This window comes from Rhipicephalus sanguineus, chromosome 1, assembly GCF_013339695.2.
Source record: "Rhipicephalus sanguineus isolate Rsan-2018 chromosome 1, BIME_Rsan_1.4, whole genome shotgun sequence".
Taxonomy (NCBI): domain Eukaryota; kingdom Metazoa; phylum Arthropoda; class Arachnida; order Ixodida; family Ixodidae; genus Rhipicephalus; species Rhipicephalus sanguineus.
The window spans coordinates 212,410,833-212,436,829 of record NC_051176.1 but is presented as its reverse complement, the minus strand read 5'-3'; the positions used below and the strand labels follow the sequence as shown (position 1 = coordinate 212,436,829).

The 25,997-nt window shown below is 44.8% G+C and overlaps 2 protein-coding genes across 7 annotated transcripts in view; one reads left to right on the top strand and one right to left on the bottom strand.

The window, feature by feature from the left end:
- Positions 1-25,997, bottom strand: part of LOC119406972 (small nuclear ribonucleoprotein-associated protein B) — a 373,302-nt gene that overhangs the window by 78,446 nt on the left and 268,859 nt on the right. The window lies entirely within an intron of this gene.
- The window catches only part of LOC119406870 (nuclear receptor coactivator 5), a 156,220-nt gene that overhangs the window by 6,551 nt on the left and 123,672 nt on the right, over positions 1-25,997 (top strand). For 5 of the 6 annotated variants that reach the window (XR_007417529.1, XM_037673661.2, XM_049419222.1 and 2 more), the window contains exons 2-6: positions 542-682; positions 7,587-7,697; positions 11,197-11,263; positions 22,390-22,491; positions 24,627-24,818. Coding sequence is in view for 5 of the 6 variants with exons in the window: in XM_037673661.2 (XP_037529589.1) it covers positions 550-682; positions 7,587-7,697; positions 11,197-11,263; positions 22,390-22,491; positions 24,627-24,818 (605 nt within the window). In the remaining variant the exon portion in view is untranslated. The remainder of the gene's footprint in view (positions 1-541; positions 683-7,586; positions 7,698-11,196; positions 11,264-22,389; positions 22,492-24,626; positions 24,819-25,997) is intronic. The other variant, XM_049419220.1, reaches the window with a different exon arrangement.

Genomic DNA, 25,997 nt, shown 5'->3' with positions numbered 1-25,997 from the left:
CTCGATTGCTGACCCGAAGGTCGCGGGATCGAATCCCGGCTGCGGTGGCTGCATTTTCGATGGAGGCGAAAATGTTTGAGGCCCGTGTACTTAGATTTAGGTGCACGTTAAAGAACCCCAGGAGGTCAAAATTTCCGGAGCCCTCCACTACGGAGTCTCTCATAATCATAGCGTGGTTTCGGGACGTTAAAACCCAGATATTATTATTAGGATTTCGTCACTGCGCGTACGAGGAGGATTGGACGGGCATAGGAAAGAGGTGCGGGAATTATTTTTCGAAATGGGGAGTCTGTGCAGCACGCAGTGCTGTAATATTCGCAAAATGTGATCGCCGCAGTCTACTGTAGTTTACACCTGAGCTTGTTTGGGGGGTGTAAAAAAAATGTGGGAGCCTGTTTACTGGCCCTTTAAATAATATTTGAACCTTGTTGTAACATTCGTGATTATTTAGCATAAGATATCCTATAAAGAGTTGTCTATTACGCTTTTGCATGCTCAACATGAATCCATTGTAAATGTGCATTGTTTTGCATATTTTCAGAAAACTTGATGGACTCTCATATGAGCAATGACACCTCAGATCCAGCTAGAGCATCATCACGTATTTATGTAGGCAATCTCAAGAAACACATCGAGCGTGAAGACTTGCAGAAGCTGTTTTCAAAGTACGGTGAAATACAAGGTATTGGATGCTTATTAATGTTTTTTTTTGTGTGTGTGTGTAATGCTGGGGTGAGGTGGCATGCTGGACGTAAAGGTTCTGCACACTACACTTTTGTAACAGGCCCATTGTAACCATTCGAATTCGAACCTGGAATATGGGAAAGTATAACGTAGATCTATTCCATTTTGTTTCTATTTCGTACCCGCCAACAGAATGGTTCAACCAATCTAATTCGCTGAATTCTTATGCATGTTCGAAACGGGCGGCGCAAAAACGAGGACAAAGGAAAGACTACACACCACAGGCGCTCTGTGGTGTGTAGTCTTTCCTTTGTCCTCGTTTTTGCGCCGCCCGTTTCGAACATGCATAACCAATTCCAACTTGCCCAGGCATCAATTCTTCGCTGAATTCTTCTGTGCGATGCCCACTGTGCTTGTTTGTCATAAGATGCAATGAAAGCCATGAAAACATCCCTTCGTATTAATATCCCCCACTAAATTGAAACTTGGAAGTAGGTTGAGAGTGCCCCATTCCAAATGGAATAAAGGATGGCTCTCTGCTAATTTTAACAGTGGTGCTGTTCAACCCTTTCGGCCTTGGCGGTGTCAGTTGAAACCACCACGGAACATTTCCCGTAGCAACTCGGAAATGAAACCAAAACGGCTCATTCTTGTGGGAATAATTCTTCAATGATCCCCACTGCGATTCACCGGAATCGATCCCATCCCGCAGGCTACCTTGGCCACGAAATATTGTGTCAGTAGCTCTTTAAAGGGACACTAAAGGCAACTAACAATTTATGTCAGAGTGAAAGGTCAGTGTTTTAGAACATCTAAGACGTCAGTATTGTCAACAGCAGTGCTCTACTAATCGAGAAATTAAGGTAAATGTAAGACACGATATGCGCTACCAGTGGGACATTTTGGAATGCGCCCGATGACGTCAAGAGTTCCAAGCACTAATTAATCACTAGTACTCAAACTACTTATAATAAAAAATAACACTCCATGCATTACAAGACGTGAAAAAAAATGCTGCTAGCGTGTTTCTCTTTGATTCATGGAAAAAAGAACTTGGCATTACCATAGCGAACGGCGCGGGTGGTTCAAAAATTCAGTTTTCGCCGGGATGCGCTCCGTGCACGTGGTCACGTCTCAGTGGTGGTTTCCGCTATAGTAGTTGCATTCTCGTAGCTGTTTCATAGCCACATGAGTCGTCAGGCGCCTTCTGCACGACTCCTCGGAGTGGACGAACATTGGTTGGCGCACAGGCAGCATGAGCAGAGGCTCATCGGACGGCGCGAGCCAAAATACACACGCTCATGGGGCGCCCATATTCTTGCACTGACGGCTGGATTGCATGCAGCTTTCCAACACTACACAGCAGTGTCAAGAGTATCAAGCGCTTCTGCGGAAAACATCGCATTACAATGCAAGCAACAGCGGCGAGCAAAACAGGCATAACAGGAAGTATTCTTGCGTGCGTTTCTGGTTGCCACATAACGGAAGGTGCTGGTGTAGCGCCCGTTAAAAGCGGTGCTGTGGAGTGCTGATGTCACAAGTCCTTGAGAGGTGGGTGGTTTGAATTGCGCGAACGGTATGCGAACCACTAAGGCGTGGTTTTTTTTCAAACTAAACATTTCCTTGGCTCGAAACAAGTACTATGAGGTTTCTGGAATGGTATTTCAAAAGTCCACGCCGAGTTGTATTTTGCCTTTAGTGTTCCTTTAAGCTCGAGGTTAGGCCGTGCAGTGAACAAAAACTATCATCATCATGATTGGCTTCTACCTTCTAGTGCGCTGCTCAGCCGGTGCTGGCCCTCTTCGTCCTCTTCTTGATCTTCTTAGCTCCCAGAACACATGCGCCGATTTGTCCAACATGGGATGCAATAACTCGGATGTGGGAGCGAATGAGTACAGAGATAGAGAGTATGAGAGAGAGATGGATGAGTACAGAGATAGAGAGTATGAGAGAGAGATGGAAAGAGACTGGGGAAAGACATAAAAAAAGAGAAAAAACAGAGAGCAAGACAGAAAGAGAGAGGAAGAAGTAGAGAGAAAGAGAGAGCAAGAAGGTGTGAGAGAGAGATGAAGCATACCGTAGCTGGGCATATAGTGTATAGTGTTTCCCACCAAGGAGGTGGGAAAGGAAGTTAGAGGAGGAGGGGGTGAAGCATAGCCATGTATAGTATAGTACTGTATGAAGGGGTGGGAAAGGAAAGCGAGGGTGAGTGGGAGGGAAAAGGGTGAAGCAGCATAGTCATTAACAGTAGAAAACAGCGCTAAAAGACTGGACGAAGAAAGGACACAAACCACAGCGCCGTGGTTTGTGTCCTTTCTTCGTCCCGTCATTTAGCGCTGTTTTCTACTGTTAATCATGAACCAACCAGCCCAAATGCGTACCCTACTGCAGCATAGTCATATATAGTGTAGTGTGGTGGGAAAGGGTGTGAGGGTGAGGAGGACGGAAGTGCCACTAGCTGCGCTCTTTCTTCAGTCTTCGCACCACTAGTGCGTAGCTGGCCTTTTTTGTTTATTGGTGCTGGGTGCTCGTTGGTGATGATGAACGGGAATTTGTTTGTGTCCATTTTCCATGGCAGTTTAATGGCTGTCAAGCCATCTCCATTTTTTTTTCTGTTTTTTTTTAAAGGATTGAAATTCACCAATATTTCCTAATATGTTTTAAAACTGAGGTACTCACCGACTATTCTGCACGCTTTCAAGTTTGTTTGGCATAATTTGGCACAATCGTTGTGCCTTGTTATTCTGATGTCACAGTTATTGCGGCTACGTGTTTCTGCTTGATTAACAGGCACAGTGAGCACTGTTGGGAATTGAACAATTGGGAAGCACTAAAGATGAAGTAATAAAAGCAAAATGGCATAGAGCTACATTATCTCGCTCCAGGATGAATATTTTGTGAATTGTGAAGGTTTATTGTGGAGAAATTGGTATTTTTTTGTAGTTTTGTGCTATGTATGGGTGTATGACAATTGTTCACTCCGTCCTGTGGGCTTTCACAGAACTGACTTGGTCTTTTCACCATGCCTGTGCCATATGTTGTCGAATAATTTATCCTCGCACTGCATTCTGTTAGCCTGCTGTTTAGCTTATAGGGTAAAGCGACTGCCCCTTAAAGGGTTTATTTCGGGGTTCCAATGCTGGACTTGCACAAATTTTTTGCTAACTGAGAACGTTTGCTCTGAATAATTTGTATGGGTCTCCTTTGTAGCTTTGTGCTTGAAACGGATGGATTTTCCTTTCCATGAACCTTAACAACTTGTGGGCTTCTGTAACGGTGATTCACCATAGCTGCTGCATGAATGGACCGGCACTGCAATGTGCTTGTTGCAGAGAAGCAAATGTTGCGTGCCACTTGGTGCTGACAACTTAAACATGTAAAGTGACGAGTCTTTAAGTTTCATTTCTTGCTTCTTTAGCCATGGAAAGGCATCTCAACTTTTCTGTAATTGTTGGAGTAGTTTCGAGAGCTGCCTTTTTTCTTAGGTGTAACTATATGGTAGTGGGAAAAATACTTTTCACCTAGCTACTTCCATAAATAAAATTGAAACATTTGCATGGAACCTAATGTGTTTTGCGCAGCTTGATGTAATTGATCTTGTCTGATGAATAGTGGCTTAAGGAAAATGTAAGAGCTATGAAGGAATTTTAGGCACACACAAAAAAAAGTTATTTGGCATTTTTGCTAGTATGTTTTGTTTTACTTCTGCTAGTAGTGCAGCCTGTTTAAGAAGACATGGTGCATTGCTGGGGAAGCTAGGCCACTTTGTGGCGATCCTGCATCTGGCAGCATGTTTTTACTGCCTCAAAGGTGCAACAACGATACATCCAGTTGCACTAACATATGGGCCTCACCCGCATCTGGCCTCCTCTCTTGCCATTGATTCACTATACTAAGTGTAAAATTACATTGTGAGGTGTATAATGCCAGTGCTTGGCTCGTGTCATTAGAGGACGAGTAATATAGATCTGCTGCTTTGTGATGAGGGTTTTGCGCTCTCGCTGTGTTGTCTGGCATCACAACTGTCAAAGCAGGGTTCGTCAGCAGTGGGTTTTAGCGTGCCGCCACTGATCCCATGATTCTATATTAGAAGAAAATTACAGGCATCGTAATGTTAATATTGAAACATTTCAAAAAATAAAAAATCTGGCAGATCTCATGCACTGTGGGAATCGATGTAATGCGAAGCAACCAGCAAAGAGCTGCATACATTGCCTTGTTTGCCTTTGAGGCAAATGAAGTCATTCATGTCATGACATCTAGCCCCCTGTATATCGCATGTTTTTCATGCATTCATGCGTGTACAATCTAATGTAATGAAACGTATATTCTGGTATACACAATACATGACCTGTCGTTTATGTTCGTCACGCACTCATTTGGATATACACCAATTTTGGTGTATATCCATTTACGAAACAGCCGGAAGCACACCAAGACAGTGTCATGTAAATCATGTCGTACATGACATGCATGTTATGATTTGTGTGTTAGGACCTGTCATTTATGTTCGTCATACAGTCACGTCACGCAGTACCAGTTTTAGTCTATATCTAGCTAGGGAAACAGCCGTAAGCACAATATGAGCACGGTATGTAAATCATGCTGTACATGAAATGCATGTCATGATTGTCATGTTACCACGTGCCATTAGTGTTCATCATAGTCACGCAATACCAGTTTTGGTGTATGTCAAGCTAGCGAAACGGCCGCGAGCAGCCCACGAGCGTGGCATGTAAATCGTGACCTACACGACAACATGCATTTCTTGATTGTCATGTTACCACCGGCCATTTATGTTCGTCATAGTCATGTAATGCAATACCAATTTTCGTTTATATCAAACTAGCGAAACGGCCGCGAGCGCACCACGAGCATGACATGTAAATCATGCCCTACACGACATGCATGTCATGATTTTCATGTTACCGCCTTTCATTTAATTCGTCATACAGTCACGTCACCAGATATCAGTTTTGGGGTATACCAAGCTAGCAAACCGGCCACGAGCGCACCATAAGCGTGGCATGTAAGTCATGTTCTACATGACATGCATGTCATGATTTTCATGTTGCCACCTCTCATTTATGTTCTTCATACAGTCACGTCGCGTAATACTAATTTGGTACATGTCAAGATAGCGAAACGGCCGCAAGCGCACCATGAACGGGGCATGTATGTCATAGCGTACATGACACGCATGTCATGATTTCATGTTAACACTTAGCATCGGACATGTTATTCGAAGGTCGGTAGAGCATCGGACACGTTATTCGAAGGTCGCAGATTCGGTCCCTGCCGGCGGCAAGTTATCTTTTGTCCACTTTACTTTCTTGAAATTTATATTCTAAATACTGCAGATAACACCCCCCATGCTTTCCTTGGTGTTATTGTCTGTTAGTGCTCATTAATATTGTGTCTAACAAAGAAAAACGAGCCCTTAAGAGTCATCTTCTTTCCTTCATGTTAACGCTTGTCATTTAAGTTTGCCCTACAGAAATGCTTCGTCGTTGCTCACTGCTCACTGCTCGACACACTTAGTGGTCTCTGTGAGACCACTACGTGTGTCGCAGATGTGTTGCTTTCAGGAACGAAAGCAGCTTGCCATCACTGAGCTTGTGTGCAGTCAGAAATGGAGTCACCATGACAAATGCTGACTGTGTGTGTACGGAACAGCAAGTGCCCTGGCAGTGATGGTGTGAGCTCAGTGGGGGACATGCTGCACACAACTAGGAACGATCAGCTGCATGCGACAGCAAATGCTTTGTTTCAATGAAATGGCGCTGATTTTTGTACAGTAGCACATTTATGTGTGCACACACATTTGGCTAAAGCCACATGAGTCACCCAGTATCTCCCCACAGCCTTTGTTTTTGCGTCATTGTTTTGTAATGCTAATCATTCGAGAGAGCCGTAATTTGTTCGACATTTTTCTGACATCGGCGACACTCCTCACAAGACTCCAGCGTGCAACTTGTGGTTGGCATGCAGGGCTCCTTGCAGGTACCAAAGATATTCATGAGAGCCTGTGCAAGCGCTGAAATGCCTGATAAGTGTACTGGCGAGCCTTCAGAGCTTTTTTGGACTTAGATGGGGTGATTTTACTGCTTGAGTGGAGTAAAAAAAAAGTCATGAATACTTTTTTTCGGATGATTTTGCAGTTTCTAGGGAGTCTGAAAAATTAAACTTTGACTGTAGCTTTTTATAATTTGGTAACCCCGTCTGGCAGAATGTTTAAAATCAAAGAACAGTATTTCTACAACTTTATTCCGAGCCTCTAAAACACATCCCAGTCATTCTTTAGTTTCTGTAGTAATGTGAAAACAACATTTTTTGTGCACTTATTTAGTTGTGGTAAAATGTTTTTCCCATGGAGGATTCCTGCAGATGTCACGTAAATAGATCTCATATTTTTATAGGGAACATTCCCAACCATGTCATGTGGAAAAGTCATGTTTGTAGTGCCTGCAGTCTGTACGGTAAATTTGTCTGTTAAAAGGGTTAAAACAAATATAAGTACTAAATAGTTCTGAACTGGTTCTAGGCTACTAATGCGATATAGAAGCTTGCCCATGTCTGTGCACTCGGCTTTTTAAAGTTTGTGCTCTGCTGGGCTTGCAAATATAGCTTGGGTTGCAGGAAGTTTGTATTAAAGAAATTATGAAGTTGTATGGGTGCTTTTGGAGACTTGAACATAGTCAAATTAACCAATACAAAATTTAGGGCAAGTCCTGTGTGCTGCACATAGCATGCAGCCCCGTGAAAAATGCAACTGTGCTTTGTGCAAAGTGTGCTTTGTTTAGGCTTATTTTAAAGCTAAATCTTTACATTTAAATATCTTTCTCATGTCTGGCATGTGCACTGTTTTTATTGGCCACGGTTTTTATTTTTTTTCTTACCAGGCATCTCGCTTCACAAAGGGGGATTTGGTTTTGTACAGTTTAAGGAAGAAGGGGAAGCTGAAGCTGCCGTCAAAGGTGAAGGTGGTGTCTTCTTTAAAGGCTGTCTGCTGCGTAAGTATTTTTTTTCAAAGCTATTTACTGCTGACCAGAGACTCCTTGCTGTTTAATTGAAAGCTTTTTACAGCACTGACTGGCCAGTTTTACGTGGCTGCTAGGCAATGCAAATAAGGCGTGGCTTGTAGGCTTGCAGCCTTTTAAAAAGGCAAGGCTTTGGTATATTGCCTTCATGGTAGCTTTTTCTTTCTATATTGGTATGGGATGCTTGCCTCAAAGTTATTTACTGGTGAGTCAACAGAATGATGGCCTTAAGAAATCTGAGTTTTAAACTTAGAAGCTTTAGTTTTAAAATTTGCCTCTGTTTAGCCATAGTAGTTGCAGTACCGTTCACAAACATATTGGCAAAACATGCACACTTCATTCTGTTATACATACATGGTGGTTCTCTGACGAGTGTTTACTACATATTGCGGAATATAGGTCGAGGTGGAATATAGGTCGACCCCCATACCAAAAATTAGCAAAAATTAGCAAAACGAAATATATTAGGCAGAAAACTTGGTTTTATTCTTTGTCTGGCTGCCGGCTCATCAGAACTGTCTGAACTCTTGTCAGAGAAAGATTGCGTGTTGCTGGTTGTGTCCCACGGCATGTAGTCCTTGGTACCATTCAGGGAATTGCTTATGCAACACTTCTTGAAAGCCCACACCCATTTCTTCGGGCAGTTACCGCCACTGCTGGGACACCAATGTACACACCGTGGTGAGAGGCAGCCTGCACAGCTGGCTGGTTGTGGTCTATGGGTTGTTGCCGGCCATCCACTCGTTATAGTGTTTGCACACGCAATCCTTGAAGGACTTGTTGAGCACAATGTCAAGCGGCTGCAATGTTTAAGCGGTTACAAAAGTGCAGAGTTACCACTTTCTCAATTTCCTCTCTTCATACAGAGGCCTGTCCTCGCTCTCTTCGAAGCTGCAGTTCAGCTGTTCTCAGTTTTCGTCACTTAGCAGACATCTGCTATTGGCTGATAGACATAAATGAAGAGTGTCATTTGAATTGAGTCCACTTCATGGTATTATCCATGTGTATAATAATTGTTGTAGTTTAATACATATACCAGCTGAAATAAGCAAAAGTTTCGTTAAAGTTTTGATATGAATGATGCACTTCGAGGAGTAGACAGCTATCGCCTGCTGAACATGCATGGGTGTGTTGAGCTTAAGCATGCATGCGCCGTTTGACTAATTTGGATGCAATGCCTTTTTGGCATCACAGCTTTTGTGCTCATTCATTTGTTTTTATTACCACAAGGGGCCTCAAACCTCAATGAAGCTTGTGTCAGTGCTGAGTACCAACGACGCTGATATTGTGCTGATCAATGCGCGTGTCGAGTTGGAAGCAGGTTCTTCTGTAACAAGGCTGGAGTACGACCTTCAAGATCTGTACTTGTTACCCGAAAGAATGGCAGAAATAGGTGTCAAAGACTCTGCTTTTGGGGACTGCGTGCCATAGTGCATGGACAATCATAGGAATCTGCACACTGCATTGAGGCCACTGGTACTGACTGCCACTCTAGAGTTGCCTCTGGCTGTTGGCCTTGCTGAAAAATGTTGCCATGCATTGTAGCTAAAAATAGCTCAGGAGACGAGCCGGTGGGCTCACAAATGCTGTGAAACCTACCTGAGCAACATAAGGACACTGGCTTTTTGCCATCTGCACGCTTAAAGGATGATTGTGGCTCATTAGAATGCTGCCAAGAGGTGATAAATATTTGTTAAAAGCCTGCACCGTGCCAAAGGCACAGTGCAGTGTTCAATATACATTAAACATATCGCCATAAGGGTGTGGGCGTGTACACCACCCCTTTACGTCTGCATGGGATTTTCAAGGGAATTTTTTAACGATTTGATATAGCCAATAACTCAATAAATCCGAGGTTGATATTATATCTGGGATTGACTGTATACGTGTGTCCATTCAGCATGTTTCATAATCATTAAATTTATGAAAAGTCTTTGCTCTATTGTTCAGCTCTACAATGCAAATGTGTATTTTTAATTAGGCGTTGTGGGGGTGCTATATCACCTCTGTAAAGGCGCCTGCCGTAACTTGGGCGCGGCCGCTGTGTTTGCACGCACGTGCTTTGTGCGTAAGCGGAGACCTTCGTCCAAGGCCAGGGATGCGCTGTCTGTAATCCGAGTTTAGCGCGGTGGCGCCGGCATCGCCGCCGCGAATTTAGGCCGGCGGATAGAAAGGATTGAATCTCTCCTTTGGGGTGTGGCAGCGCGCGCGGATGGACGACGGTCGCGGGGTCCGGGGGACGGTACCGCGGCTCGCTGCCCTCGGGCCCTCGTGGTGAGTCGTGCATCTGCGGCGCCGCCAACGCATTTGTATTGTATCATGTTGTCTTATTGTATGTCTTATTGTATGTCTTATGTTATATTGTATTGCATGCCTTACATTCTCTTGAGTGTGCGTTTTGTTTCCGATATAGCGTGTTCGTGTTACGTGTTACTAATCCGGCCGGCGAGCTCGCCATATATGCTTTGAAGTGTGTTTAATAAACCTCCGTTTTGTTGCCCGACCGCGTGAACTGTGTCCGTGCTCCAAGAGCGCCACGTTGGGCAGCCAGTGTGGGGTCTGAGCGATATAACCGCCGCCGCCCTCGGAACACACGGACACAGTTCATGCGGTCGGGCAACAAAACGGAGGTTTATTAAACACACTTCAAAGCATATATGGCGAGCTCGCCAGCCGGATTAGTAACACGTAACACGAACACGCTATATCGGAAACAAAACGCACACTCAAGAGAATGTAAGGCATGCAATACAATATAACATAAGACATACAATAAGACATACAATAAGACAACATGATACAATACAAATGCGTTGGCGGCGCCGCAGATGCACGACTCACCACGAGGGCCCGAGGGCAGCGAGCCGCGGTACCGTCCCCCGGACCCCGCGACCGTCGTCCATCCGCGCGCGCTGCCACACCCCAAAGGAGAGATTCAATCCTTTCTATCCGCCGGCCTAAATTCGCGGCGGCGATGCCGGCGCCACCGCGCTAAACTCGGATTACAGACAGCGCATCCCTGGCCTTGGACGAAGGTCTCCGCTTACGCACAAAGCACGTGCGTGCAAACACAGCGGCCGCGCCCAAGTTACGGCAGGCGCCTTTACAGAGGTGATATAGCACCCCCACAGCGTGAGTTCAATTTGTTGGCATGGAACATCAAAATATTTTCCTTGTCTCATAGTGTGAACATGTAATACCTAAGTGCACTCGAGGAGGTCCGTAGTGTTGTGAAGGTAAAATAAAAAAAATGAAAGAGGTTATATGAGGCCACAGTGACGTTGTAGTCAAATTTTGGCATCAAAATGAAGGAATTGTGGTCAGCGTCATGTAAAAGCTGTCGTAGTTTACAGCACTTGAGCTGTTTTGGTTGGTTATGCTTGTCCACATTTTCCCATCATTCCACGGCCACTACCGCCTTTCGTGCCTTTTGTGTTTCAGGGCTTATTGTTGCCCCCTTTGTTTGTTTCAGAATTAAGGGTCTGTAGCAGCCAAGATTCTAGGCGGTCATTTAGAGGAGGATCCCGGGAACGTGACAGGTAAGCAAATCATTATGTGGAAGTGAAGTGAATAGAGCCTGCTCTTTCATAATTTTACACTTGATTGTTGAGGTACCATAGTTACTCAAGTCTAGTGCGCCCCTGATTGTAATGGGCATTTAATTTTTTTAATGGATATTAAAAAGAAAAAGAGGTCCAGGCCCCAATTCTAATGCATATGCAATTTCTTTAAACGGAAAAAAAATATATTTTCACATGGGAAAAACCTCACTTATTCGTTTGCTGTCACATTTGGACAGCTCTTTATCACTCTCACCACAACGTCTCCTCTTCCTTCCCGTTGCATTCGCTTGCTAGGCTTATCGACGAATGCTATACAACTACTTGAGGTGGGCCTCTCTTGTGCTCTTGCCCTCCTTAGGATGGGCTCCTGAAGGTCAGGCCTGATGCTGTGCAAGGCAGCCTTGCTTAGGAAGGAGGGGGCTGGTGCTGAGGGCATGAGCCTACTCAAATGACTTTTCAATTCTAGGTGTTTCTGTGTACAATAGAATCTCGATGATAGAAATTCATCAGGAGCATACAACATATTTGTATTGTCCCAAATTCGTAAGAGCAAGAACAAGCTAAGCTGAACACGAAAACTAGGCATGGGTGAATATTCGAGCGCTTCGAATATTCGAACGAATATTACAGTATTCAAATTCACCTTCACATGAGTTTAAATTGTTCAAAATTTCAAAGTATTCGAAATAAATGAATCTACATATAATTGACTATGTGTAACCCCCTGTAACAGTGGTTTCATGGCAGTGTGTGGGTGCCATGCTGTGAAACTGCCAGAAGGGCAACAGCTGTGCCAATTGGATACATTTGCTTATTTTTGCATTAAGCTTAGCCAGGACCATGAAGTTTGTTGAAATTGCACCACACTCTGCCAAAATGCCCGACCAACCTCAAATGTTCTCAGTTGTGCTAATTTTAGCAAGAAAGGGAGACTGCCTTGGCCACCTGCAGTTTGGAAATCATTGCATCTAATTCAATCCAGAAGCTCAAACCCTAGCCCCACTGCGAAAGAAAAGAAAAAGGGACAGCGGTACCAAAATTTCCTGGCCTTGTTTTATCGCATGCAGAACACTTTTTAAGCCACTTTCGCTGTAGTACACCGGTGTCTTGCTGAAAAGTGTGCAAAGATTTTGAAGAGGCTATTAGTACTAGCTATCATGAGAATCAGCACATTTTGTTCCTTAATTATGTGCACACACCGTGTAATTACGGATACAAGTATGATCGCTGACGTCTAAAGAAATTACTGGCAATCATTCAGAGCTGTGTATGACATTTCTTTGGCCCTGAGAAACAATACAACGGGAATGTACTCCAGTTTTATTTTTTCATTCCACTGACCTTGCTAAGCGCTGCCAATGGAATGAGCTGGAAGGTCCTACATAGGGGAAGCTTGCACATCATTGTTACCTGATCCATCCAGTGCAGTGATCACGCCGTTACCACAGTAGCAAATAACATGGTGCCGCACCCCCCGCACTCCGAGAAAAAGGGCGAAACCAATAATGCTTTGAGGTGAAAGACTTTCACCCTTTGAATGCCGCAACCCACATAGTGCACAACAAGAAGCTGCTCAGGAGGGGACACGGGCAAGAAGAAAAACTTCTGCGTAATTATAAACCTCGTGTGCTCATTTTTATATGCTCGGAGGCCACAGGCTGAAAAAGCGAGCGGACAGCGACTCTACCGTGTTTTCAAGTTTTTTTTTTACGACTCTATCTATTTGCGTTCACATAAAAAGTACAACAAACAATGATTGCTCAAACTCGAAGGGGGATACTGAATGTGCGAGGCAGCTCGAGATAGTACGCAAGTCTGAGAAAGAAGCCAGAGAAGCCTTTCCTATGGACACGTAACCCGCACAAGCAAAAAGCCAGAGGTGAAATAGCAGCCACATCTATCGTTTCAGTGACTTGCATTGCCAAACCAGAGCAAGTCACTGATACTGAAACAAAAGGTAGTCTTAAGAAAAGAAGTGGAGAAGAGAAGGCCACACAAAATTGAGCATCGCTCAATAATCTGGCATCCCTTATTTATGTTTTCAGTGCTGGTAAAAAACCAGCAGAATATACTTGATATATTTCAGCAGAGCCTCTCTAGCCAACAGAGGGGGGGCTCTTTTAGGCTTGATGTATCCAGAAGGCGGAGCAGTGTCTATGGTGTGTCTGCATTGTACTAGAGCAGCCAACCTTCCAGCCACTACAACATTAATAGAGAATGCTGGTACTCTAATCTTCAATATGGGTTTAAGTGGCAGTTCTCAAGTGGTGCCTGCATCACTGAAACAACATGCTTCGCTTCAAGGAAATATACCCAGCAACAGCAAGAAAAGGCATTGCAGATGTTCATGCAATAGCGTTAAGAAGCCTGTGTCGCAGAAAACTTCCATAGACGCAAGAATAGAAATCACGGTTCTAGCCGGAATCGAACCCAGGCACTCTGCATGGCAGTCAAGCATCCTACCACAGAGCCACACCACTAGTATTTGCTGTGGAAGTCCCTATACAGCAGTCTTCTCGGGACAACATGAGGTGTGGTTGCAGTGCTGGCTAACCGCTTTGATAACAGTGCAGCAAACATTACATATCTACTCCTTTGATGCGGCAAGCTATAGTCGAGTGTAGGTTGACCCTGGAGGAATACGCCGGCGGCCTCTACTTATAAGCACCTCATCGCCCCGTAGCGTACACTTTGTTTCGATCAAGCTAACTTATGTGCTGTAACTTGTGTAGCGAGCTTACATCAGATCATGAGCTACCCTTTAGGTGGCAGTGAACTCTGTGTGCCTAGTAAGCCCTCGATATACCCACAACTCTTCAATTTTGCACAAAGAGGTCGACCGTAATGCTTGAATAAAAAAAAAATTTTGGCATAGGCACTTACTCGCCGACTGCTTCGCATGAAATTGATTCCCACAATGCGTGGTATCTGCTGGAATTTTTTCTTTAAAACCTTTACGAAGAGCACTTTAGATGCTTCTGTCTCAGCCTGACAGGGTGCGTACAGGTCCTTGAAATCCTTGAAAACCCTTGAATTTGAAAAATCCGTTTTCAAGGCCCTTGAAAGTCCTGGAATTTTTTCCGGTCCTTGAAAGTCCTTGAATTTCCTGAGCAATGCGACCTCCGTAATGGGGTAGATTGGCTCCGACCTGACAAACTCCCCTTTTCGGAAACAGTAATTCAGCGCGAGTGCACATATGGTTGCGCTTTGCAGAACTGCTTGAGAAAAAGACAAAAAAAAAAAAAAAAAAAAAACGGGTCAAATCGCGAGTCAACGAAGCGAACGACACGTACCAACCACTTATCGGTGCTGGCCCCTTGCCAGTGTTTACACTGCCTTAGTTGTCCCCTCTTTCGCCACCCGTTGGGCTCGTCGGGCTGTCTTGGCTGTCTTGTCAATGTTGCCAGTAGTTTAATGCACATTCACTGTCATTGTACTACCATCGCGCCCATAAGAACGGAAAATTAAAAAAAAAAACTTCTACAGCGAGACACCAAAAGTACTAATTCTAATGACAGCATCTGACGCTTAATGATTGGCTTCGACGCTGTATTTTTATTTTTTAGCAGACATTAACAACACAGGCATAGCGTATTCTCGTTTAGCTGTTGGCAACATTGACACAATGCCAGTCTGTGTTTGTGCATTGTGTGTCTACATTAGTCTCTACACTATGCTTCATCGCATCATGCATGGCGCTTTGTGTATGATATCTGGTTTGTGGTGCACGTGCGTTGTGTTGTGATGAACGCTCGCGTAGAACGGGAGTTTCATGGTCAGCTTCCATCTTTTAATGTGAGCGGCATCAATTGTGAAACTCTGGAATTATGCCGGGAAAGTGCAAGTTTCAAAGCGGGTGGCTTAGCCACGACTGCTATAACAAATGGATTTCGCCGGACCCGACAAACCCTCACCGAGCCTCGTGTAAACGATGCCGGAAAACTTTCGACATTGCGACGATGGGCGAGTCGGCTCTGAAGAGCCATATGAAGAGTGCCAAGCACATTAGTGCAATGAAGGCGGCGGGAGCAAGCACAGTACTCAACTACCTCGTCCCGAGGACAGAACAGTGCGCTAGTGCAAGTGAAGGACCCACCCGTGCTGTGTCATCGCAGGCTATGAATTTAGATTGTGCTTGTCAGACCCATGACATGGTCACAGACGCTGAAATTTTGTGGACCTTGAAGGTGGTCACTAGCCATTATTCTTACAGGTCTTCCTCACAAGCTGCCGATCTCTTTAGGCGCATGTTCCCTGATAGCGATCTTGCGAAAGGTTTTTCCTGTGGAGAGAAAAAATGCTCCTATATAGGCGATGCGCAAAGCGTCGACGACGCCACCTGCCGCCACGCCTCGGAAGCGCTCGCGGGGCCCGGCGAGCAGTGTTCCCGCGAGCGTCTATACGCGAGTGCACGGATGGATGTGTTTTTCATCGTGATTTAACGATTCTGGCGGGCCTCAGTGATGTCGAAAAATAACTGCTGCATTGTCGGCTGCTCAAACACACAAAAAAAATCGCCAAGAACGCACATCTACAGGTTTCCGGTGCTATTTCATGAGCGAAAGCGACGGCGGCGGTGGATTGCGACTGTAAGACGTAGAAGCTAAGCAATCGCGCTTTGTTTACGGCAGTGTTAGAACGATTACCGTGTTTTTATTTCTTCTTTTTGTCGCTACGTTTTCAGCAAACGCTACTACGTTTACATTTGGTCGCCTCGCCTGCATTGTAGACACTACAATTCACATGAGGTTGTTATTACTGATAAGACGCGATACCTTGGCTCTCTTGAAAAACGAATGGCGCGAAGTGCAATGCGAGAGAATGTAGGGCAGGTGACGGCTCCTTTAAAAAAGCGCCATGGAATCACACGTGTGCTGTACGAAATCGGCTGCATTCTACCTATTGATGGCATTGGAATGCGATCATCGGTGCAGAATGTTCGCTGTGCGCTTCTGCACCGATGATGACAAGCTTATCGTTTATTTTTAAAGACGATAGTCTTTCTTGGGATACTTAAACGGAGAAATTTTGGTCTGTCCTTCTGTCTTTCTGTTGGTCGGCACGTCACACGATTCAGCCACTCGACCAAAGTTGAACCACTTGCCCAAGGGCCAGCCATCTTGAACGGCTGACTAGGTTCATACTTGCATACATTGTCGATCAAAAAGCAAACATTACGCATATCTGAGGCGCAACATCACTAGGTAAATATTAGGTGGTATGTTCCTTTAATAGAAAATGCATACATACATAATTCTAAAGACCCTAGTTTTTTAAGCTGCGCTGGAAATGCGACTGCGCTGAAACTTGCCTTCCTCCGTGACCTCTGCACGAGCTCATTGTTGTGTTTCGGTTTCGGTTCTGTATTGCACTGTACGAATGCCATGGAGCGCCGCTCTGGCATTCCTGTTTTACCCAGGCGACGTGTAAATAAAAGGGTTTGTGGAGAGCCCTCGTGGAGTGCGGACGTTTCTTCTGCTTCAGCCCTTCGCGCCAAACCGCATGTTCGGGCTGGCTGGCGTCCCCGCCGGTCGCGTTGGTCACCGCCGGTCTTCGCCTCCTGCTACGCCGGGAATACCAGCCCGCAACACAGCACTCATGTTTCCCGACGTATTGGCAGATGGCGTCCATATCTCACGCAGTGCCTCTTCTATCGTCTTTAGACGACATTTGCAGCGAAGCACGCAGATACGCGGCCAATTTTTCACAAGTTTATCGTGCTGGTTTCAAAGTTTTACCAACGCTGACCCTTCACGTGGCCGACCCTGTGAAATCTATATGCCGGTGCGACAGCGCTCCCTCAAAATCTACTATATCAGCACATGGCACGTAAACGAAGCTACTGTGTCGAGAAAAAACATTGGTTCACGCGTCAACGCATGCAGGCGTTAGTGATCGGGACGTTATAAAGAAAGCGGTGTACTTACGATGAGCTCCACTTCGTAGGAGAAGCTTGTTGTCGATTGTCTGTGACAAACACTTGTTGCGTATGGGGACATTGTCGTCCCACACAGCTGTGACATCGGACACATGTCCACTATTATAAAGTGCGGCTCCTTTGCGCACACTGTTGCCGCAAAAGTAATTATCTGGGACGCGCACAACCGGCGAATTGCACGTGCGTAAATGAAGCGTCTGCTACGCGACCCGCGAGCGGTTCCAACGGCCGCCGCTACGCGGCTTTCAGTGGCGCCCCTATAGGCGCTGCGCATCGCGGATAGCGTGCCACGGGCTTAGACCTTTTTTTCAATCAGCTTTGCAGAGGGAGGTTTAAAACTCAGACTGCTACGTCGTCCTTTTTGATGAATCTGCTAATGAATTTATGCACCAGAAACAAATGGATGTACACGTGAGATACTGGAACTCCTCGCACAACGTGACAACAAAATATCTCACATCTATCTTCATGGGGCATACGACTGCTGACGACATCCAGGAAAAGTTGTGAAGGTCCTTGAACCTTTACCACTTAGAAAGATTGTCCAAATTTCTATGGATGGACCCAATGTTAACTTGAAATTATTCAGGTCCCTGCAAGCAGACTTGCATGAAAACTACCAAGTGCAGTGCGTTGATGTCGGCACATGTGGCCTGCACGTAGTCTACAATGCCTATAAGGCAGGTGTCGTGGCCAGTACATGGGGACTTGATGTCCTACTGTCAAGTCTGAGCATGCTCTTTGACAACTCCCCGGCACGAAGAGAAGATTTTACAGCCATAACTGGGCAGACCACATTTCCACTGAAGTATGTAGCGCATCGCTGGGTGGAGAACGTCAGGGTAATAGAAAGGGCCCTGCTTCTCTGGAGCGACATCAGAAAATACATAGAAGCAGCAAGGAACAAGAATGTCACCCTACCAAAGTGCGCTTCTTTTTAGAACTTGTGTCTGTTCTTCCGCGACCCTCTTGTGTTGGCAAAGCTGAACTTTGCCCTAATTGTTGCTTCAGCTGTCAGATCCTTCTTGGTTGAATACCAAATAGACAAACCTATGGTTTTCTTTTTGGCAAGAGACCTCGAGACAGTTGTAAGAAAGCTGCTGATGAAGTTCATGAAATGCTCAATTTTGTCTGCAACGGGGATCTGTGGCCTTTTGAGGCTAGACATTGAAGATGTGAGCAAACATGTTTCGCTGGAAAAAGTGGACATTGGCCACACATGCCAGCAGATTATAAAAGACTGCAAAGCAAGTGCAAAAGATGTGTTCCAGTTCAAAATGGAATGCAAGAAGTTTCTGATAGCCATGACAAAAAAAAATTCTCGACAAAAGCCCTTTGAAGTTGACCCTTGTCAGAGGCCTGTCCTGCCTGGACCCACGGCTTATGTGCTGCAAGCCAGATGAATGTCTCTCAAGCCAAGGAAAGGGGTTATGCTCTCACCGCAGCTCACAGATTTGACGAAAAGCAACGAGACTCTGTTTTAGCTGAATACACGGAGTTGTTGCAACAGGAAAAGAATCAGCTTCGACTCTTTCAGAAAGGCTCAAATAGGCTAGATGAATTTTTCCATGAGCTGATAGGCCTAAACTTCTCATATGGTGAGCTTTGGAATGTTGTCAAATTGCTACTTGTTCTCAGCCATGGCCAAGCAACAGTTGAGCGTGGGTTTAGCATGAACCGTCAAGTTGCTGTAGAGAACCTCACAGACTTGTCCTATGTGTCACAACGCATCATATGTGACGCTGTAGAGAAAGCTGGTGGTATTCTAAGTGTCCCCATCACGAAGGAACTACAGATATCAGTATCAGCAGCAAGGAATCGGTACAGTGCACACATTGAGGCTCAAAAGCAGGAGAAACTTGATGACGCTAGGCACTCAAAAAGGCGTCTGATCAATGATGAGATCGACAGCATGAAGAAAAGAAAAAAGGAACTGGAAGCTGTCGTAGCGGATTTGACTGGTTCAGCTGATCGCTATTCAGAAAAAGCAGAACAGTCAAATGATATTACTACCTTTGTAGTGAAGTCCAACAGCTTGCGGAGGACTGCAAAAACTAAAGCGGAAGAGCTGAAAAACATCATACAGCTAATACAAGAGAAGTCCCAGCAGCTGTTGTGAACCTGCTATAGTTTGCTGTGAACATTTGTATTTTGTTGTGACTGCAGAAGTGTTCCGAGCTGGAAATTAATGGTGCGCAATACTGAGCTTATACAAGTCCTTGCAGAAGTTGTGAACATTAGTCATAAACTTTGTTTCTCAATATTTTGAACTGGACAAGTGATCAAGCAGTGTTATAATGTAATTGTGATGTACATTTTATGGGCAACTGAGTGCAATCAAACTGGGAAGAGTGTTTATGAGATGCTTAATGAATATTACCCAGTTAATACATGTAGTACAAAACTGTCAGCAGCTGTTCTAGACTTTTCTGTGTATGGTGTGAAGTTTTCAGTGTTGTGGACTTAACAAGTGATGACGGCTGGACATTTTTAATATATTTGTGGTATAACTTTGTTTATTATAATATGGTATAAGTGCAATAACACTTTGCTAAATGACTTGGAAATGCTTAGTCAACCAATCCAGCGAATACTAACGTAGTCTCTGCAGCTGTTATGTGTTCATTGTGGGAACTTTATCATCTTGTACTTCAGAAGTGATCAGGGCTAGACATGTTTTACACAATTCCTACATACATTAATTTAACGGAAGTGCAGCAAGACTAGGCTGAATGTTTTGGAGATGTTGGTAAACAAGCTTAGATAACACTGTTCAGGTCAGAGCGGCCGTTGGTAGTGTTCGTTGTGTATTGTGAACTGTTCTTTTTACTCTTCTGGGCTTTCCAAGCAATGCAGGTTAGTCATTATTAACACCATTATAACATACATTTATTTATCTTTATATGAGTGAAATAATGCTACACTGGACGTTTTGAGTATGTCTGGTGAACTTGAAGATTATGCTGCAAAAACCTCGACCTCTTTTAGATTGTAAGCGTCCATTGCATGTCGTGATCTTGAGAAGTTATCAGGACTAGGCATTTTTGTTGTTCTGTAATACGCATTTATTTATTGTAAGTGCAATAAAATTTTTCATTTTGGAAATTTTCCAGTACAAAAATTGTAACTTTGCATGCCGCTTTGAGTCCTTGAAAAACTTGTGAGAGGTCCTGAAAAGTCCTTGAAAGTAGAGCTGTGCGAATAGCAAAATTTTGGGTGCGAAGCGAATTCGAATATTGAAGTATGAGTGCGAATCGAATCGAATATTTTTCTGCGTACATCCATCGAGGATTGAATACTAGAAGCTACCGCCTACATCGCTGAAATGCTAGTCTTCACCACCAACCGACGGTGATAAGGTGTGTTCGTTTATTCCAGGCATTGCAGGAGCGCCGTAGAGCACCGTCATGGCGACGGAAATACTAGATGGCGCCCTCACTTTTCCTGTTTTGGTCAATAGCCAATCAGCGCGCACCAAAGGCGATACTTTTGCGATTGTCGCCTTTTGAGAATACGGCCCCAGGAAAACCGAAAAAAATATTTAGTGGTACAGAACTTTATTTAAATGCTTACGCTTCAAAAAACCGTGCTACGCTGCCTGGTGCGTTTACTCATGCCTGAGCAGCGCGAAACGTTTTTCGAGCATCTCCAGTGTCATATACTATTAATAAATGTAGTGCCAGCACGGCCAATACTTGGCAAATGGTCATTTTTGGCGATACCTTCGTGATATTGTCACCGGATGTGGCGGCGTCTCCGAGCGATAATGTAGCACAGTTGTTATAATGTTGGACCACTGTGGCTCGTCGTAGGCGGTCGAACGCCTCGCTATCATAAAGGTACCTCCGAAAGCGATCGTCGAAGAATATGACCCTTCCCTACCAACTCAACTTTGTCACTGGTGCACGCATTGGTGCATTCAGCCACGATCTAGCCGACGGACAGAACTGCGGAGCTAACGGTGTCATCCACAGAAATGTAATCAACGTATGTGATTCTATTGGCACCAACAGTTGCAGGCGTGAAAGTACTAAGCACACGCAACACGACCAGCGCGAAGAGTTTGACTGCGAACTGTGCGAATTTCTCCAACCGTGTCTCTGCAAATAACATGACGAGCCTACGCCAATGTGCCAATGCGACGGCAGAAACACGCCAATCTCAAAGGCCTTACTTTCGTGATCGCTAAAAACAAGTTTAAAACCAATTGCGTCATACATGCCATATTTGCAATATGAATTTCAAAGGTTACGCTTTTGTTCACGGCACCCGAAAGTACGTTATGCGTTCATAGTAAATTTACAGCGTGAAAAAAACGAGAGACAGAAGAAGAAATACTACACAGGACAAGCGCTGTTAGTATTTCTTCTGTCTCTCATTTTTTTCGCGCTGTAAATTTACTATGACTGTTTACCAACTAGCCCGGCTTAGCACTCTTTTGTATGTTATGCGCGTCGCTTCGAACACTCGTGCAGCTAATCTTATGGTCAAGCCAGGCCAAGCTGTGTGAAAAATCAGCATGGCCGTTCGGCCGACTCGGAGCGCACTTCGTAACGTATCATACGGGAACGGTCTCACAGTGCGACGTAACAGCGGGGCTCCCAACACATTGGATCCTATGGGAGCTATGGGATCCTATGGGACCAGCTAAAAACGACATAACAGCCAGGAAAATGCAGCAGTGTGGAATGTAACAGCGGGGTTCTACTGTATATGGTGACTCTGCTGAATTCTCTTGAAGTTTACCAAGCATTCTACTATTTTACAATTGTGTCAAGTTATACGAAATAATCTTGCAGATGTGTGGGTGCATTTCGATGGAGGCAGGAATGCTGGAGGCCCATGTGCTATGCAATGCCTCTGCACGTTAAGGAACCCCAGGTGGTCAAAGTTATAAGGAGCCCTCCACTACGGTGTCTCTTACAGCCTGAGTCGCTATGTAATGTTATGTTCCTTCAACCAACCAACCAAAATAAAGCTTGTTCAGAAAGATTTTACTCATTGATCTCTCACGAAAAGGTAAAATAGTCTGCATGGTTTTCAGCTGTACAAAAAAAAGAAAAAAAGCCGAAAAGAAAAAGAAAAAGGCCCCTCTGCCCATTTTCTCAGATTATTTTGTATACAAGGAATGTCTTGTAATAAGTCTATTATTGCAATTTTTTAGGGAGTACTCTGACCACGATCGTCGACACGAATCAGGCATGCCGAGAGACAGGTCACCGGTGCACCGTGACTATGATGAACGGGAATTTAAACGGGAGGACAGGTATGTGGAATAACACATGTATTCTCTTGTGTAGAGATGCGCCAATGCCAACAGCACTGTCACTTGAGAGAACTAGAATTGTGTAACCAGGATGTGAAAGCAAACTTGAAGATTCGGTTGGCCAGCCATTTTTGGTGCCTGCAGTAGTTTCAATTTATTACCTGTCTTCTTTTGCAGCTGCAGTGCAATTTCGGTGTAGTCATTTCAGATAAACTGGCTTTTCTAAATTGTGTTCTCTGGACATGTAAAGGAAAAAAAGACATGCTTTTTCAGTGGACCTGTATTTGTATGGAAGGTAAAGGCCGTAAGGAGGTCAATCTACAGGGACTTCCCATAAGCCCTAAACTTATGGTCCTGAATTTGTGGATGAGATACGTGTCACGAACTTCTTGGTCATGATAAAATCTGAAGCTTTAGGTCATAAGTGTAAAAAGCGTTGAACAAGGGAATGCAATCTTCAGCTGGAGGGGGGGGGGGGTGCACCGCGGGCAATATTTTTTTATGTTGACTGATAGCATGTTGACTGATTTTATGTTGACAGTTTTCAATAAACGTTCTCTTTGCTGCAGTGACGAACTCTGCGAAACGATATGACTGCAAGTCATTTAGTTCTGAATATGAATTTAAAAAATTAGTTGCATGTTCCCGACTGACGCCCTCGAACGTGTCTTTTTATGAGCCACCCTGCTTTTGTGATTACCTCACCCAGCAAATCAATCCTTCAGCGCTGATATAACTGAAATCACTGCTGTCAAACTATGAAGTGCTGGCACAGCTCATTATGTCGTTAGACAACATCCTCTGCTTCGCATTTCTGATGCTAGCACCACATGTACTTTGCTTACATTAGGGTAGGTCAGATTGTGACGTCATTGTAGATATTGCATAAAGCAGCTACTTCTGTTTCGGTTTGGGATCATCGTTTTTCAGATGTTCAAAACTTTAGATGTTTCTAAGTAGACTGAACCGCCTTATTGGTTATAAGACTTTCAGTCCGATATTAAAACGATCCTAAGATGGTTAAAGAAACTTGCAAGTATATCGTAGTACAGTAGAACCCCGCTGATACGTTTTTGAAGGGACCGTAGGAAATAAACGTAAGAGACGGGAAACGTAAGAGCCGAAAAACAGGAAAAACGGCAAAATATTTAGTGGTACAGAATTTTATTTCAATTCTTACGAGCAGCACGAAAATTGGCGCGCTCAGCCGCGATCTAGTCGATGGATAGAAACGCGGAGCTTAGGACGGCCTCATCCACAGAAATGTAATCAACGTATGTGATTTTTTAAACACCAACAGCTGAAACAGCATGAAAGAACTAAGCACACGCAATCGCGATCGGCGCGGTGAGTCCGACCGCGAACCGCACGCACGACCACGCGAGCTCCAACCAGCTCGAACTCTTCCCGTTCTCCGACAAATAAGGATGATGATGAGTCTACGCCAACGCTGATGGCAGAAGTGAATGCCAATCTCGAAGGCCTTGCTTTCGCAAGCAATTACGTCATACACGCCATGTTTGTGCAATACAAATCTCAGAGGCTATGCTTTTGTCAATAGTAAATGCCAATTTCGAAGGCCTTGCTTTCGCGAGCAGTTACGTCATAGACGCCATCTTTGCAATTTGAATCTCGAAGGCCATGCTTTTGTTTGCATCAATTGAAAGATTCTGTTGCTTGCGCCTCTCATGCGGCTAATATTACGGTCAAACGAGGCCAAACTGCGTGAAAATGCACCATGGCCGCTCTCTTTGGTAGTCACTCGGTCGGCTCCGAGCGCACTTTGCGACGTATCATACGGGAACGGTCCGACAGTTACGACGTAACAGTGGGGTTCCCAATACATTGTATCCTATGGGAGCTATGCCGGGACCGGCGGAAAACGACGTAACAGCCGGGAAAACGCAGCAGTGAGGAACGTAACAGCGGGGTTCTACTGTATAGTCAAAGCTAATCCTTGGCATGCTTCATTCACATCGGAAGGCTTGGCACCTGAATTAATGGTTTATAAGACATTTATAATATAAGACACAGGTGGTGGTAATAGTTGCAAGTTTGCTATCCCTCAAGTTTTGCAGTGTTACAAATGAAATACATACATATTCTTATGTGTATCTGCACAACTGATTCTGCAGGGCACCCCCTGGCAAGCCATATGACCGTTCTCCTCCCCGTCGCGGAGATGACTACTCATCTGATCGACGCTTCGGAAGGGATGAAGGTCGCCATGGCAGGGATGCCCCTCCTTTCCGAGGGGATGATTACTCTCGAGGAGGACCACCGGCAGGACCACCTCCTCCACGAGACCGCTATAGTCGAGAGGACAGGTCATTGTGCCACCTTTGCTTTTGATGATGAATGTGCAACTTTCAGTCCTATTCATGCGATTTTGGAACATTGCAAATTATCACCGCTTTAGATTCATAGCTCAGCCTCTTTCTAGAGACTAAGCCAAAAATAAAATTGTAGAGCACGTCTCCAGACCTTTGCGTGCAAGTGTCTCTGTGAGGGATTAGCGTTACTGTGCTCGTATTTTAGCATATCATCCTTTCACAGTACATCTTCCCCTTCATAGCACTCTTCACTGGTTATCGTCATGGTTTTAGTGTTAATAAACTTTATGCACTTCTGGCGAGGATCCAGGGGTGCAACAGCTGCGCCAATTTGATACAATTTATTTTTGTGCCAAGTTGCGGCAAAACCGTGAAATATGTCGAAATTGCACTGCGCTGTGCCAAAATGCCCGACTAGCCTCAAAATTTTCTCAGTTGTGCTAATTTTAGCAAGAAATAAACGGTGCGTTGGCCACCTGCAGTTTGGATGGAGGTCATCCAATCCAATCCACTTGCGCAGAAAAGGCGCAGGCGTGCTTTGTGTGGGGCGCCTGAAAAGTTTTTTTTTCCTGCTGGTTGCAATGTTGCTGTGCATGGACGATCAAACATTAAAGCAGAAGATGTGCTTAAAAAAATGTTGACAATTTCGATGGAAGCATCGCCTGTTTGCATGCCTGCCAGCAGTCCTGCAATTTGCCTGGGAAACTGCCGAATTTTCAGCAGTCCTCTTCATTGCATGAGCAGGGCATAAATATCTCGAAAAACAGCCCTAACCACCTAAGTCACAGTTTCAACACAAGAGCGAAGCAACGAATACAATAGCCACAAATTGGAATGGTAAGGCTTGCGGCTCGCTCCTTTAGCATGCGGCTGCTGCAGCGAGCGAAGTCACCTTCATGCTGTCTGTGGTTTCAACACGAACTTTTCGATGGAACCACAACACATAGAAAAGTATGAGCAGTCTGCTGATACAGCATGCGCGACATTGGGCGACCACGCCCAGCTGGTCGAAATTTCCTGCCGGAGTCGCAGAGCCACCCCCTCCGGCTCCTCTCCATGTGCCTCTAGGGGTATTCACAAGGGGTTAAGAAATTCGCGGGGGAGAAATGGACATTATCATGTGACAGTGACATCACGGTTTTGCAAGTGGGCACGGCTTCTCCACGCGTCCCC